General features: G+C 45.6%; 1 protein-coding gene across 3 annotated transcripts in view; it reads left to right on the forward strand.

The window, feature by feature from the left end:
- Window positions 1-12,942, forward strand: part of Abat (4-aminobutyrate aminotransferase) — a 97,242-nt gene that overhangs the window by 56,564 nt on the left and 27,736 nt on the right. For all 3 annotated transcript variants that reach the window (XM_087910819.1, XM_087910820.1, XM_087910818.1), the window contains exons 3-5: window positions 2,739-2,836; window positions 5,358-5,387; window positions 5,972-6,089. In XM_087910819.1, coding sequence (XP_087766945.1) covers window positions 2,739-2,836; window positions 5,358-5,387; window positions 5,972-6,089 — 246 coding nt within the window. The remainder of the gene's footprint in view (window positions 1-2,738; window positions 2,837-5,357; window positions 5,388-5,971; window positions 6,090-12,942) is intronic.

The raw sequence follows: 12,942 nt of genomic DNA on the forward strand, positions 1-12,942 counted from the left end.
CATGCTCCCAATTTACTCCGGAGGTCTTGTCTTTTTCTACTTCTCATGCAGATTAGATCCTCATTGTTGTCTGGGTTCTCTGGGATTGTGAAATTTAGGCTTGTTTTTCTTTTCTTTATGTCTAAAAGCCATTTATGAGTGAGTACATATGATATTTGTCTTTCTGGGTCTGGGTTACTTCACTCTGTATGATGTTTTCTAAATTCATCCATTTGCCTGCAAATTTCAAGATGTCATTATTTTTTTCAGCTGTGTAGTACTCCATTGTGTAAATGTACCACATTTTCCTTATCCATTCTTCAGTTGAGGGGCATTTAGGTTGTTTCCAGGTTCTGGCTATGACAAACAATGTTGCTATGAACATAGTTGAGCACATGTCCTTATGGTACGGTTGAGCATCCTTTGGGTATATACCCAGAAGTGGTGTTGAAGTTGTCATCAGTGTTTTTTATCTTGGCCATTCTTAGAGGTATAAGATGGAATCTCAGAGCTGTTTGATTTGCATTTCTCTGATGGCTAAGGATGTTGAACATTTCCTTAAGTGTCTTTCAGCTATTTTAGATTCCTCTGTTGAGAGTTCTCTGTTTAGAACTCCCATTTTTTTATTGGATTATGTGTTCTTTTGGTGACCAATTTCTTGAGTTCTTTGTATATTTTGGAGGTCAGCCCTCTGTCCAATGTGGGGCTGGTGAAGATCTTTTCCCATTCTCTGCCATTTTGTCTTAATACAGTTCCTCGTGTTGTGGTAAACACCCAACCATAAAATTATTTCATTGCTATGTCATAACTGTAACTTTGCTACTGTTATGAATTGAAATGTAAATATCTGATATGCAGGATATCTGATATATGACCCCAAAGGGGTCATAACCCACAGGTTGAGAACCGCAGGCATAAACAAAACTTAAACGTGTCTGTGAGGGAGTTCTAGATTAGGCTGAGGTGGGTCTTCCAAAAGAACCGCTTTGACTGTGGGCAGGACCATTCCAAGCACTGGGTTCCCAAATTGAATAAAAAGGGGAAATCAAAGCCTGGCAGTGGCAGTGCACCCCTTCAGTCCCAGCACTCAGGAGGCAGAGGCAGGCAGATCTCTGAGTTTGAGGCCAACCTGGACTGCAGCATGACAGCCAGAGCTACACAGAGAGAAATGCAGTCTCAAAAAAATGAGAGAGGAGAGAGAGAGAGAGAGAGAGAGAGAGAGAGAGAAACCAAGCTCGGCACCAACCTCCATCTCCATCTCTTTACTAACTGTGACGTTGTGACCTTGTGACCTCACAGTCCTGACACCGAGCCTGCCCCACCATGATGACTGTAGCCCCACACGGTGAGCCACAAGAAACCCACCCTTCCTTGAGTTACCATTTCCAGGAATTTCATCACAGCAATGAAAAACGTGACTGATACAGACAGGGCCTCAGGATGTTTCCCAAACAGGCCTCGAGCTTAACTGGGATGGATGTACATTATGTCTCACAGTCAGGTGGCAAGGATGCCGCTGGGCATCCCGCAGTGTTCAAGCAGCGAAGGGCAACCAGTCAACATGTCAGCAGAGCAGAGGTTGAGAGACTCTGCTCGCAAATATATGTCTGGATTTAATTTGAACTGAGCCTCTTTTTTAATTTATTTATATATTTTATGTATTTGTGTACTTTGTCTGCATGTTTGTCTGCACACCAGAAGACGGCATCAGATCCTGTCATAGACGGTTCTGAGCCAACATGTGAGTGCCGGGAATTGAACTTCAAGACCTTTGGAAGAGCAGCCAGTAGCCTTAACCACTGAGCCATCTCTCCAGCCTCTGAATTTCTTTTTAAAGGGGGCTGTGTGTGTGTGTGTGTGTGTGTGTGTGTGTGTGTGTGTGTGTGTGTAAAGGTACCATCAAAGGCTATAAGAGGACATCAGCTCTCCAGAGCTGGAAATACAGGCTGTTGTGGTCTGCCTAATGTGGGTGCTAGGAGCCAAAGTCAGTGCTCTGCAAGAGCAGTAAGTGCTCTTAGCAACCGAGCCATCTATCCAACCCCTAGAAAATTCTTGAACTGGCAGGACAACTCAGCCAGGGAAAGCATTTGTTATTCAAGAGTACAACCTAGGTTCAATCACAGTGAAAGGAAAGAACTCTCTCCCCAAGTTGTCCTCTGACCTCCACACACGCACTGTGTTACACTTCAGGATGCACACTAGTGCACACACACACACACACACTGAGCATGGAGCCTAGGGCCATGCACCTGTTAAGAGCTCAGTACACTGGGTCCATCATTTACTTGCTGTGTGTCTTCAAAAATTGTAGGGGAGGGGCTGGGGAGATGACTCATCAGATAAGAACACTTGCTGCTCTTGCAGAGGGCCTGGGTTTGGGTCCCAGCACCCACATGGCAGCTCACAACCACCCAGTTCCAAGGAATCTAACACCTTCTGACCGCCAGGCACTGCACGCTCATGGTGCACATAGGTTAAGTCAGCAAACACACATGGAGCAGGAAGCTGGGTCAGCTCAATATGTTCCCTTGGATGGGAGCATTTCCTACAACTTTACTGGCCATGCATGGCTTTCCCCAGTTTCAGAATCTTCATTGTTCTCACAAGGTCTTGTTTGTTCAGATGCAGTCTCCCTGGATGGCCTTGTCAGAGCAAAGCTGAGATCCTGGGGCCTCTTGTTAAGGACTGAGGGCATCTGTTGGGGCTGATCCTCCTTGTGTCTTGTCACCAGGGGTTCTCATTTGTCTTTTGTATGGCAGGATCCAGATGTATCAGTCAAGCTGCTGCCAAAATTGACATTGAATTTGATTACGATGGGCCACTGATGAAGACAGAAGTCCCGGGGCCTAGATCTCAGGTGAGTCAACCACACCTAAGACAAAGACCCAGCAGGCAGGTGTGCGGACAGCTTGGCATACGTTCAGAGCCTCTACTAAAGATGTGTGTGAAAACGACCCATTGTCTCAGGGTGTTGCCTGACAGTCAGTCATAGACTGGGGACATGTGGCGTTCAGACTGCTCATGCATTTAGAGCTAACCAGCAGCTAGGTAGGTAGCCTTGCTGGAGCCATCTGCAGGCCTAAGGTGGGGCTGGCTGTCAGCTGGTGCGGTTTCTGCCTGCAGGAACTTGCCTCTGCTCCATGGGTCGCCGTTCCTCCGGCTTGTCACACTGGGCTTACTCTGATCTTACTGTAAATCCACTGAGACTGAAACTCCACACTGGCTTTCACACCGTGCTCTCTTGGCCAAAGCCAGTTCACTGTGTCACTGTCAGTACAGAATTAAGGACTGGGGCTGAACTCACAAGCAACACTGGAAGTCGAGGCATGGGGCTGGGAATCAAAGACAACTGACTTTGGTCTTGAAGGACAAAGATAACTCTGACATAAAGAAGGCAGTCTGTACTAGTGATAACAAAGCAGAACTTGGGGAAGGAGAGAAAGGAGAGAGAGAGAGAGACAGGAAGAGGGCATGGGGTGCGGAGTGAGGGCAGGGGAGCAACAGAAACAGGGGTGCCATGGTAAGATTCATCACTTTGTAGTCTAGCCCAACTAAAAATAATAATAATTAGATGGGACCTTCAAGCCCAGCTTGAAGATGTTCAAGCTGGGATGGTGGCTCACATCTGTACTCCCAGCAGTTGGGAGTGGAAGGCAGATGGACCAGGGGCCATCCTCTGCTGTGTACAGAATTCAAGGCCAGCCTAAAATACCTGGGAGGTTCATTCCATAAGACAAATAGAATCTGTCTTCTAGGCAAGAGATATGGTACGAGAGAGAGAGAGAGAGAGAGAGAGCGAGAGAGAGAGAGAGAGAGAGAGAGAGAGAGAGAGAGAGCAAACCTTTCAGGGCTTTGGGGGTTTTCCCTCTGATTTAGCATTTTTTTTCCACAGTTGGATGCTGTCTTATTTACTGTAAAAAGATCATGCCTTTTGCCATAGCATCTGTTGTCTGAGTTCAGAAATATTTATCTTAATGTGCTTCTATTTCTTTTGGATGGTTTTCATTAAATAGAAGGAGAGAGCTTTTCGTGCATATTCCTGTTGGGGTGGATTCTAATTCAGTAGAGAAATGCCTAGAATAACTGTTCATGATTTTGTTGTTAATATTACTTTATATTTTTGTGTGGAGATGAGTAATGTCAAGATGCTAACTGCTGAAGTCACTTTTGGGGGGCTGAAATCTTGCTAATATCAAGGCAACTGGCTTTCAATTCCTAGTTTCTGTTTGAAATAAGGGAAAGTGAATTGTAATCAGAAGTGGCTCTTTGTTGAGCAAATTAATGTCGTCAGTTGGTTTTACCCTCCATTCCTGATAAGAGAGTTACATCTTTTCTTTCTTCCCTCCCCTAATGCTGGAGATCAAACTTATAATGCAGGGTCTTGTGCATACTTGGCAAATGCTTTACCACTGAGAGTTTAATTAACCATTTTCTGTGCAAGGGTGTTTTGTCTGCATGTAAGTCTGTGCACCATGTGCCTGGAAGAAGTGGTTGGTTCCCTTAGCACTGGAGTTACAGACAGTTATGAGCTGCCATGCGGATGCTGGGGACTGAACCCGGTTCAGTGCTCTTAACTCCTGAGCCATCTCTTCAGCCTGACTGAGCTTTTTCAAAATGAGGACCTGGGCTAGCACATTTGGCTGATACAGGCGCCAGCCACTAAGCCTGTCACTGGGGTTGGTTCCCAGTAACTCATCGTATAGTGAAAGGAAAGAGCTGATTCATGCAATTTCCTCTGACTTTCACATGTGCAGTGTGGTTGGATATATACCCACCCACAAACAAAATAAATAAGATAAATAAAAATGTAAAATAAAACAAGGGTGAGTGATGCAGCTCAATGGCTAAGCACTCACCCAACATGGGTAAGACCCTGGCTTCTATCCCCAGCACCACAGAAAAAGAAGAGCAGGTCCTTTACTTTTGGACATTAAATACCTTCAGCATAAATTTTTTTGTTACATATGTATAGACTGAGTGTGGTGGCCCAGAGCCCTTAATCCCAGAACTCCGAAGTAGAGACTGACCTAGTGTACTTACTGTGTTCTTAGGCCAGCCAAGGCTACACAATTAGACCCTGCCTCAAAAATAAATAAGAAAATAAATTTTCACTGCCTTTTCTTTCCCAGTTATTTAAATACAAATCTCTAATCTGTCTGTTGTAATTGCCACTTACTGTGTTGTAGAGTAGGTTTTTATCAATTATTTGTATTAAGTCACTTTTAAAATATTCATTTATAATGTTGACTAATAGTCTATCAAGTTCTTGGCATCAGAGTGAAAAACAAAGCCTCCAGAACTGGGACAGCAAGGGAGATGTTTAAGGCACTTTGGCAGGAGTGTGCAGTCCATGCTGATGCTTCTGTTCTTGTCTGCAGGAGTTAATGAAACAGCTGAACACAATCCAGGTAAGTGGGCACAAGGTGATTCCTTCTCCTGCTTCTTTATTTAAATTGATATTGTTTATGTGTACATACTTTATTTATATGTGCATATGTGTAGTTGCCCAAGGAAGCCAGAAGAGGGAGTCAGAGCCCCCTGGAGCTGGAGTTGCAGGCAGATGTGAACCTCATGAGTCCTCTGCATGAGCAATACAAGCTCTTAACCACTGAGCCATCTCTCCAACTTGTATTTTATTTCTTAATTTCTGTTCATTTTCTCAGCAGCTTTTCTGAGGCTTACCACACATCCACACATTGTTTAACTTGTCAGAACTTGCTTCTGAGTTACTTCTCAACTCTTTTTGTTATGATAAACAAACCAGACACAAAATTTCACAAAACCCAAGACCATGGCTTCACAAACCAATTTAAAGCAAGCCACTTGTGTCTTCTTTCCCAGAGAAAGACGTAGAAGCTTACCAGCACCCACAGATCCTCATGAGGTGCAGAGAAAACAGGATGTAGTCTGTTTCCACAGTCCAAGCTTATTCCTAAAAGACTAAGAATCTGGGGAGTAGAAACCAGCCTGAACCAGTTTCCTCTTTCCCAAGAACGCAGAGGCTGTGCACTTTTTCTGCAACTATGAAGAAAGCCGGGGCAACTACCTGGTGGATGTGGATGGCAACCGCATGCTGGACCTGTATTCTCAGATCTCCTCTGTCCCCATAGGTAAGAGTGGGGCAGTCACCTCCAACTCTCTTTTTGTTATGATCTCAAGCTTTAGATGTTTGTCCTTGGTGTTTTACCAGCCTCTTTCCCAAGGGTAAGTGAATGAACAAGTAATGGTGAAAAAAACATGATTAGACATTGTTTTGTTGTTGCTATGGGTTTTCCTTTTAATTTTAAACATGGGGGTGTTTTGCTCATATGTATGTATGTGCACCACCTGTGTGCAGTACCTACAGAGACCTGAAGGGAGCACTGCACCCCCTGAATGCAAATTACAAATGATTGTGAGCCTCCATGTGAATGCTGGAAGTAAAACCATGGTCTCTAGAAGAGTAGCAAGTGCTCTTAACTGTTGAGTTATCTTTCCAGTCCCTAGGCATTGTTTGTTCATGTTATTTTTAAGATTTATTTTTAATTGTGTATTTGTATGTGAGTACAGGTACTCATGGAATCCCTGAAGCTGGAGTCACAGATGGTTGTGAACTGCCTAATATGGGTGTGAACTGCCTAATATGAGTGTGAACTGCCTGATATGGGTGTGAACTGCCTGATGTGGGTGTGAACTGCCTAATATAGGTGTGAACTACCTAATATGGGTGTGAACTGTCTACTATGGGTATGAACTGCCTACTATGGATGTGAACTGTCTAATATGGGTATGAACTATCTACTATGCGTGTGAACTGTCTAATATGTGTGTGAACTGCCTACTATGTGTGTGAACTGCCTACTATGGGTGTTGGAAACTGAACTTGGATGGTCTGCGAAAGCAGAGAGTGCTCTTAATCACTGAGCCACAGTTCCAGCCCATTAGACACTGTTGCAAATAATAAAGATTCTTTAAAGGTTTGGTAGACAGATGGGATGCAATCAACTTCAGGTGATCAAATCCTTTAATGATTCTGGCACTCAAAGTGAGGGAAGCTGGGATAAGAGATCCAACAGCAACTCAGAGCAAAAGATATCCTTCCATTTATAGACTTTAGAGGGTAGGAGTCACTGAGCTTAAGAAGGGAATGAATGGTCTCCGAGCATAGAGGGTTAGTGAAGGTACTGGATAGCATATAAGGCAATGATTTAGGAAGCTGGCCATCTTGCCCCACCCTGCCTTGTCTATGAGATGCTTTGCAGCTTGGGGAAAGTACTGAGTAGGTGCGGCCTCTGATCTAACACGCAGTAGGTCCTTCTCTCCTGGGGAAGGTGCTCAGCAGCTGCAGCCTCTGATCTAACACGCAGTAGATCCTTCTCTCCTTTCCTTCTCCACATCTCACCAGATGAGTGTGTGTGCCTTTCTTCAGCTATTTTGCCACTACGTGAGAAAAGCTAAAAGGGTTAAACCTGCAGAGCAATCATGGCTCGATGGAGTTGACTAGGTTGGGTTTCCTGTAAGAGCCTGAAGTGAGGATTCTTCAAGTAATCAACTGAGGGAAAGCCCCAACTGAAAGGGAAGACGGGGAAATAAAAGCACCAGATCAAAAGAATGAGGCCTCTGCTAGACCCACGGCCTGCTCTCACAGGAGACTCTGTCTGCCAACTGAGGCAGATCGCTGGCCCTTTTGCACTCCTGAGCTGGCCGTTCATTGCCTATTCGCTGCCAGGGGAGGCCCAGCAAAGCAGCCTCCATGATACAAAGCAGTTTCCAGAGAAGGCAGCTGGAGCCATTTTCAGTCAACACAGACAGCAGCTGGAATATGGAGATGATCTGCCAGGGAAATGTGACCTCAGTGGATGCTAGCAGCACCTGCCTCAGCTGGGCTCACCTCCCGGCCAAACAGAGCTGACACAGACAATGGGACAGACAGGGTTAATTTGGAAATGAGGTAGCATCATTTGTAGCTTGGATGGTTATTGTCCCTGTGGCTGATAGATGCCCAGCTGTGTTCAGTGGCCTGTAGGCTGTGCCTGTCCCTTCAAAGATGATACTGCTTGTCTGCTGTAAAGGAGACAGGCATGGGGGAGTTGGTCCTGATGCCTATATATCCTGGCGCCCTGAGAGCTTCCCTAACTCCCAGCCTTGAGTACCCATTCTTCCTCTCCCTCCCCAGCACTTGTCCTCAGACCTAATTTCCTGTTGAGATGTGACCAGACAGCAACAGTGACTCACCCTTCAGGGCTGCCTCAGTCTCTGAAGGCACTGAGGATTTGAAGGCCTACAAACCCCTTGGTTGCTGTCTAGTGTTGCTTAGTTTTCTATTTATTTATTGTGTGTGCATATGTGAGTGCACATATGCATACCGAGGTGCAAGTGTGGAGGTCAGAGGACAATCTGCAGGAGTCAGGGCTTCCTTCCACCACATATTCCACCACGTAGGTTCCAGGGACTGAACTCAGATCATCAGACTTGGCAGCAAGCACCTTTATCCGCTCAATCATCTCAACGGCCCCCAGGCGGGTTTTTGAGCTCACCCCCAAGGGCTAGCATAGGCATGCACTACCAACCTGGCTTCCAGATACTTTTTAAGCTAATTCTCACTGAGAGTTTACCAGCCAAGTGCTTCACACATTAATAGATGGCCATGACTGCCCTATTATAGGGTCTTTTGATAGTACCCTCAACTGACCTCATTTTAGACTCCAGTAGGTTACAGAATCTGCTTGGCGGTACACGGAGTCTGAGGTCCTGCCAGGACACGGACAGTGTGTCCACCTCTTATGTTCCTAGAACAGCCTTGCAGACACCTGCCCTGCTATGGGGGTCCGACAATTCAAAGCCAAGTTGAAGGTTCCCTAATCGGAGTTCTGTTTTCATCTCCTTTGGGAGCCAATGAGTCGAGCTGCCTCTGTGATTTAATGAGGCTTCCCGGGACCAGGCTTATCTACTGAGGCAGAAAAGTCATAAACACCCAGGCAGCATGATAAGCCAGAACTCTGGCCAGAGAACAGTTGGAAAAACCCAGAAAGTGTTCTCTCCTTGAGTGATGAGCAGTGTCTAGTCCTGAGCCCTGCAAGCCTTGCGTGGGCTAGGGAAGAGACCAAAATATGCTAATTCCCTCCCTGGTTTTCCTGCTTCAGTGCCCTCCTACCCCACCCCACCCCTGCAAACCTGCCCTCCAGTCAGCACAGTGAAACCAGAGTCTCGCATGGGTGGTGCTGGGTGTTTAGTACTTGTCTACGCAGTGTTTTAGGAAGAGCAGGCCCTGGTCCAGAGCCTCAGGCAGACAACATAAAGATCGTTCCCACTGCTTTCAGCCGCTAGCCTCAGTGATACGAAGTCTCCTTTCAAAGTAAATGTATTTCAGTTAAAAAGTCCATGTCTTCCTCCAGTGAAGGTGCTAAGACAAAATCCTGGAGACGGAGTAGCTTATAAACTGGTTTCTCCCAGTTTTCAAGACTGGAGTCCAAGATGCAGGCATGAAAGATGGAATGTCTTTCTGGGACAAGGGGTGCCTTTTCACGGTGTCCTTACAAGATGGGAGGCTGAAGACTCCCTTGATTTTTATAAAGGCACAACCTTTACAAGAGTTTCCCTCACACACACATGACCTAATCACCTTCCAAAGACCTGGAGTGGCTGCAGACAAGCTCTGAGTACTACCGCCTCAGGGGCCGACATCTCCACAGATGAGTTAGTTGTAAGGAACAAACATTGCAATTAAGTGTGGTAAAAGCCCACTTCTGCCCTAAGCTCCCCTTATGGCTCTTTCCTCATATATCTTGTTTTTTGTTTGTTTGGTTTTGGTTTTTCGAGACAGGGTTTCTCTGTAGCTTTGGAGCCCATTCTGGAACTAGCTTTTGTTGACCAGGCTGGCCTCAAACTCACAGAGATCTACCTGCCTCTGCTTCCCGAGAGCTGGGATTAAAAGCATGCGCCACCACTGCCCAACTTTCCTCATATATTTTATGAGATGCTGAGTTCGTGCCCACATCACTGAGCTATAAATTCATTCAATTAAAACACATCGAGCCTAGTGAGGCCTCAGTGGGGGTGGACCGGGCAGAGGAGCTCCCATTTGGTCTCCAGACATCAGTGCCTTTCTGCCAAGGTTATTGCCAGGTACGTTCATGACTTTCCTGGTGCTGTCCTAAAACACCCTGACCAAAGCAATTTAAGAGCGAAAGGGTTTATTCTGTCTCCGTTTAAAGGTACAGTCCATCAGGTCAGGGGAAACATGGTGGTAGGACTGTGAAATTCTGGTCACACTGCATCCATAGTCAGGAACCATAAAGTGATGCATACTGGTGCTCAGCTCACTCTGTCTATCTGTCTGTCCACCATCTATCTATCTATATATCCATCCATCCATCATCTATCTATCTATCTGTCTGTCTATCATCTATCTATCTATCTATCTACCTACCTACCTACCTATCTATCTACCCTCTTTCTTGGAGACAGGGTCTCATTGTATATAGCCCTGGCTGGCCTAAACCTCAATATGGCATCACCCATTTCAGAGTCAGTCTTCCTACCTCAGTTTACCTAATTAAGTAAATTCTGCAAGGCGCACCTAAAGGCAAGTGCCCAGATGATTCTAAGTACTGCCGAGTTGACAGTCAATATAAACCTTGACAGTGTGACTAGCTGTGATGAATAGAATGCTCGCTGCATACAGTAGATGCTCAATAAATGTAAATGGTCTAATGGAAAGGAGGGTGGTTCTAAGCAGAACTGCAGGGTCCAAGGCCTACCCTGGCATAGGGGAGACCAGATGCTCCCTAATTTCTCACAGTCATACTGATTTTTGTTTTTTTGAGGAGAGTAGGGAGGATCTTACGTAGCCCCAGCTGGCCTCAAACTCACTATCTAGTCCAAACTGACCTTAAACTGCTTATTTTCCTGCCTCCGCTGTCCAGGAGCTGGAGTTATGGTGCACACCACCTCACGCAGCCACCCAGCTGCATCTCCTGTTTTCATCTGCATCCGCGGCCTGGCCGTGTCTGACCACGTAGGGCTTCTGGCAGAATGAGGGAGGATTATCAGGGCCAAGCATTAGCTCCGAGCCAGGCACACAACTGATGCTCAGGAAATGGGAATTGGAATGAATTACGGTATCATTCATTTGTTTTGTTTGTTAGAGTCTTGCTGTGTAACTCAAGATGGCCTAGAACTCATTATGCAGTCTAGACTGGCCTCAAAATCACAGTCCTCCTTCCTCGACCTCTGCCTACCACAGCTGCCTGGCTTTTTTAAAAACCGTCTTCATCACCATCGTCACCATCACTATCATCATCATATCTACTTATTTATTTAGTGTATTGTTATGTGTGTGTTCCCATGTACATACACATGCACACACACACATGCACACACACACATACACACACACACACACACACACACAGTGTGCATGTGGACATCAGAGGACAGCTATGGAAGTCAGTTCTCTCTTTTCAACATATGGGTCCCAGGGAATGAACTCCAGTCATCTGGCTTATGGCAAATACCTTTACCTGCTGATCCATCTAGCTGGTGTGTGTGTGTGCATGTGCGTGTACATGTGCATATGTGTGCACATGTGTGTGTTTCGGAAATTTTTAGGTAAAACTTGAAGTTTCTATGAACATTTTCTAAGGCTACTGAATCAGGTCAAGCTATATTTTACCTACTTCCACAGATTCAACAGCACAGTGGCCTCCAGTCTTCAGGAGCCACCTATTAGGGAGGAAGCATGAGTAACGACGCCTGTCATTCAGTACACTCTTCTTAGCTTCAGTTTTGGGCCACTCGTTGCAACTGGATAGAAACACAGTTCGATCTTCATTGTTGTTTTGTTTTGTTTTTGTTTTTCCAGATAGGGTTTCTCTGTGTATCCCCAGCTGCCCTGGAACTGCCCAGGCTGGCCTTGTACTCAGACATCTGCCTGCCTCTGCCTCCTGAGTGCTGGGATTAAAGGTGTGCACCACCACCGCCTACCTGACTGTGTTTCTTTTTCCTATCTGGTCACACTGACTGAAATCTAGTGCTGCAGTGAGCAGCAGGAGTGACAAGGAATATCTTTGTCTCGTTCTTGACTTTGAAGAGAAACATGGGGTCCTTTTCACTGCTGATGAGGAGAACATTAGCACTGAGCTTTTCATCTTCTCACTTCCTCCTCCTCTCCCTCCCTTTCCTTTCTGTTCTGGAACTGGGTCTCACGTAGCTAGGCTGAAGCTCTCTGTGTAGCTGAAGATGGCCTTGAACTTCAAATCCTTCTACCCCTCCTCTGGACTGCTATAATTGCAGTTTTATCCCACCAAACCTAGTTTATATGGTTCTGGGGTTGAACCCAGGGCTTCCTGCCTGTTAGGCAAGCACTCTGCCAACTTCAACTATACCCCCAGCCCAAGGGAGGCCTTGCACATACATCCTTTATCAAGTTGAGGTGCTTTTGGTCACTTTTGGTTTTGAATTTTGCTTTGGGGATATTTTTGTTTGTTTTCTATTATTGTTGTTGTTGTTATTGTGTGTACGTGCACACATATAGACATATACTATAGTATGTGTAGGGAGTATGTGCCTTCCACCTTTATGCAGATGCTAAGGATTTAACTCATCTCAGCTTTGGGGAATACACTTTACCTGCTGAATCATCTCATAGGCCCTCCTTATTTATTGTTTGTTTGAAGACAGATCCCATGTATCCTAGGCTCACCTCAAACTTACTACGTAGTCAAGGATGACCTTGAACTACTAGATTCCAGGCCTGGGCCCCCACCTCCAACTTCAATACCTAGCTGGTTGAGTGTTTTTATCATGAACCAACATTACATTTTACTGAATGCTTTTTTTTTCCCTCTATTGAGATGATCTGATAGAGCCGTTAGTATTGGTTCCCTCTAACAAGCTGTTCGGAGCATACGTGCGCATTCCTTCTTTCCATCCACCCCCTTTTTGCTTGGTAGCAGATCTCACCACTGATTCCAACAGCGCAAA

This window comes from Myodes glareolus, chromosome 9 (assembly GCF_982192425.1).
Source record: "Myodes glareolus chromosome 9, mMyoGla1.1, whole genome shotgun sequence".
Classification (NCBI taxonomy): domain Eukaryota; kingdom Metazoa; phylum Chordata; class Mammalia; order Rodentia; family Cricetidae; genus Myodes; species Myodes glareolus.